The sequence below is a fragment of the Nannobrachium achirus genome, assembly GCF_963921795.1.
Source record: "Nannobrachium achirus genome assembly, chromosome: 10".
Classification (NCBI taxonomy): domain Eukaryota; kingdom Metazoa; phylum Chordata; class Actinopteri; order Myctophiformes; family Myctophidae; genus Nannobrachium; species Nannobrachium achirus.
The window spans coordinates 49,664,731-49,667,564 of NC_137819.1; the positions used below are offsets into that span (position 1 = coordinate 49,664,731).

Consider the following 2,834-nt stretch of genomic DNA (forward strand, 5'->3'; position numbering starts at 1 on the left):
CTCCTTTCTTGCAATTTAAATGTATCTAAGCTACCTAACCATTTTAGGATGTCTGACACATCCATTCCAACTCTTACACCTATCTACAGTGTGAATTTAGAATAGAAATAAATAAACTAGCATACCATTACTCAGATGAAAATGTTATTTTTCCAGATCAAAGAGAGCAGCTCAAGTCAGTCTGTCACTCACTCACATGCAAAAACACATTTAATTGCTACACATTTTAGTCTCTACCACCCTCCCACTCTGTCCATCACACTTAAATCTGGACTGAGCCTCAGACTTTGTGGGTCATTTGTGCGTGTCATTCTCGTCATGTGTTGCCCTGCTTCCTTGACCTTCAAGACTGAATGCCCAATCCCTCCAAGCTCTTCTCACGCTCCAGAGACCGCTTCACAAATGGAGTCATATAGTTTGCCTTGGACACTAGTGCACTTCTGACTGTTTGTCCATAACACGCTCATCCATCTTGCTGGTCACACTATGACAGAACACATAATGAAACTCTTTAACCACGTGAACCCCGGCGTCCTGAATGATGTCATGATAGGTGAATATTCTGCCAAAATAGGTGAACATTTGGCAAGAACATGCCAACATTCTGCAAAGATAGCTGATGTACAAGCTCATAATGCCTCACAGTGTAAAAGTGTTTTTAAGGCTGTGTTTCGGATGGCGGGTAAAAGAAAATAAGACAAAATACCTCCACTGAGTAAATAATTGCCTTGGGAAAATGCTGCAGGCTTGAAAGCATTCACTGTCTGATGCCCCTCTAAATGTGCCTAGCACAATTCCCACTGCCAGTCCCATATGTCAGGGAGGAGAATACACTAGACCCCTGTCTTATCTGTGTACAGAAGTCAGGGGAAAGAAACGACATAAATGCTGCCAAAAAAACATCCCAGAAGCCCCATGGGGAATGGACTTAACTCGGACACAATAGGCCTGGTTATATTTCACTGTTGGATGGCCTTTATGCCAGTGAATCAGCTAACACTGAGGCTGTGTCTCTCTCCGCACCCAACCTGTCTGTCTCCCAAAGCTGACAAGCAGGTCTTATTTAGGGAGAGGTGCTGAAAAGTCGGCCGGGGCTTGGATGGAAGTACACAATACATGCGCACAATCACACATACACTCACTCAAAAAAAAAACACACACACACACACACACACACACACACACACACACACACACACACACACACACACACACACACACACACACACACACACACAGGTTTTTACGCTGCCACTCTGTCCAACTGAGAGCTCACTCACACCACATTTCTCACACTGGAATTGTATGGGGGCGGGATAGACTCAGGAGAGTGAGAGAGAGAGAGAGAGAAAGAAAGAAAAAGGGGGAGGGGGGGGGGGGTGTGGTGGATGTGGGGTGGGTGGGGATGTGGGGGGGATTTCAGTTCTTTTCGGGGGCAACAATGGTCTTTGTCTCGAGATCTTCCACCATTCTCATTGGGGTTACCGAGGGGAGGGGTCTGCAGGCAGAGGGCTGCTTCTCCATAGTAACGATGACAAAACAGGCCGGTTCCACACCAGGCAGGCAATGGGATGAGTGAAGCTGCTCAACAGAGGCTCAGAAACTTCTGCTGCGAATCTGAGGAGGAGTCCTATTCACGCGCAGGGAGGCCAACAAGCACGGAGAGAGGGGAAGAGTGTCAGGACACGGGGGGAATCGTTGATCCAGTGTAGTGGAACAGAAGAGAAGACCCTTGTTAAAGTTCAGTCCAAAGAAAGTGTACAGTTCTGCCTGCCGCGAAGGGTGTTCTCTCTACTAAGCAGGGAAGGATTCAAGGCTACACACACCTGCTCACACACATACTTCCCTTGAAGGACAGCATGAACCGGGACAGTCACAGCGAGGACACTTTGTCCACTATGGTCCTGGAGAACATCAAAAACAAACTGATTCATGCCTTCAGGACAACAGGGGAGCCCAGAGAAGCCCATGACTCTGGCACCACTGTCCAAGCAGTCAGCATTGGCAGGAGTTACCAAGCCAACGAGGAACTACGGAGAGCAAAGATAGATGGAGCAATAACCTGGCTTAGAACTGAACTGGTAAGTTCTTTGTTTACTGGAAAACTAGTAATTGTTGGTTGCTTTTACAGTTTCTTTCTTTCTTTTTAATGGGAACTGTTGCTCACAACTATTTATTTTAGAGCACACAAACTGTGATCGGTTTGTGCAGGTTGTTACACAGGTTATGTCTCCTTTTGCTTCAGTGACCAAGTGTATGTAATTTGATGCTCAGGATGTTTGATCAGATTTTCTACCCTCATCATTTCCTTGCAGCTGGAGATGCGCTCGCAGGACCGTCAGTTGGCTCAGACACTACTGGGGCTCAACACAGAGATCCAGAGACTGAGAAGGGAGAGTTACGGAGCCCTGGAAGCAGAGGGAGATGAGCAGCAGTGACCCAACCTGGGAACCCATTTGGTTAAATAAAATGAAAAAGAAAGTCTCTCTTGAGAGATTAGCAGTGACCTTACCCAGCAGACTTCTTGCTCTGGAGAAGCCTTGGAGTGGCAAGAGAAAGAAAGTGATCAGGAAGAATCTTTCTTTCATAACAACGCTGAGGAAAAACCTAAGCATGGCTTATTTGTTTATTATATCCAAGGAGTGATGCATGCAACAGAACCTTGTCAGATGGAATTAATTCACTGTATGGTTGCTGAAGCTGCTGGTGACGTTTTTTAACCACCTGAATGTAGTCAAATGTAATGCACACCTGTCTTGCGAGGAAGAAATTATGAAAGAAATCACTTGCGGTAATGACAGTTTCTGCATTTCCCTGTTGCATCTAGTATGCAA

General features: G+C 46.0%; 1 protein-coding gene across 1 annotated transcript; it reads left to right on the top strand.

Annotated features, from left to right (window-relative positions):
* Positions 1–1,859: 1,859 nt before the first annotated feature.
* aard (alanine and arginine rich domain containing protein) lies at positions 1,860–2,438 on the top strand (the record flags this gene model as incomplete). Its single annotated transcript, XM_080735562.1, has 2 exons — positions 1,860–2,081; positions 2,316–2,438. The coding sequence occupies 2 exons, from the start codon at positions 1,860–1,862 to the stop codon at positions 2,436–2,438; spliced, it is 345 nt and encodes a 114-aa protein (XP_080591688.1).
* Positions 2,439–2,834: the final 396 nt, after the last annotated feature.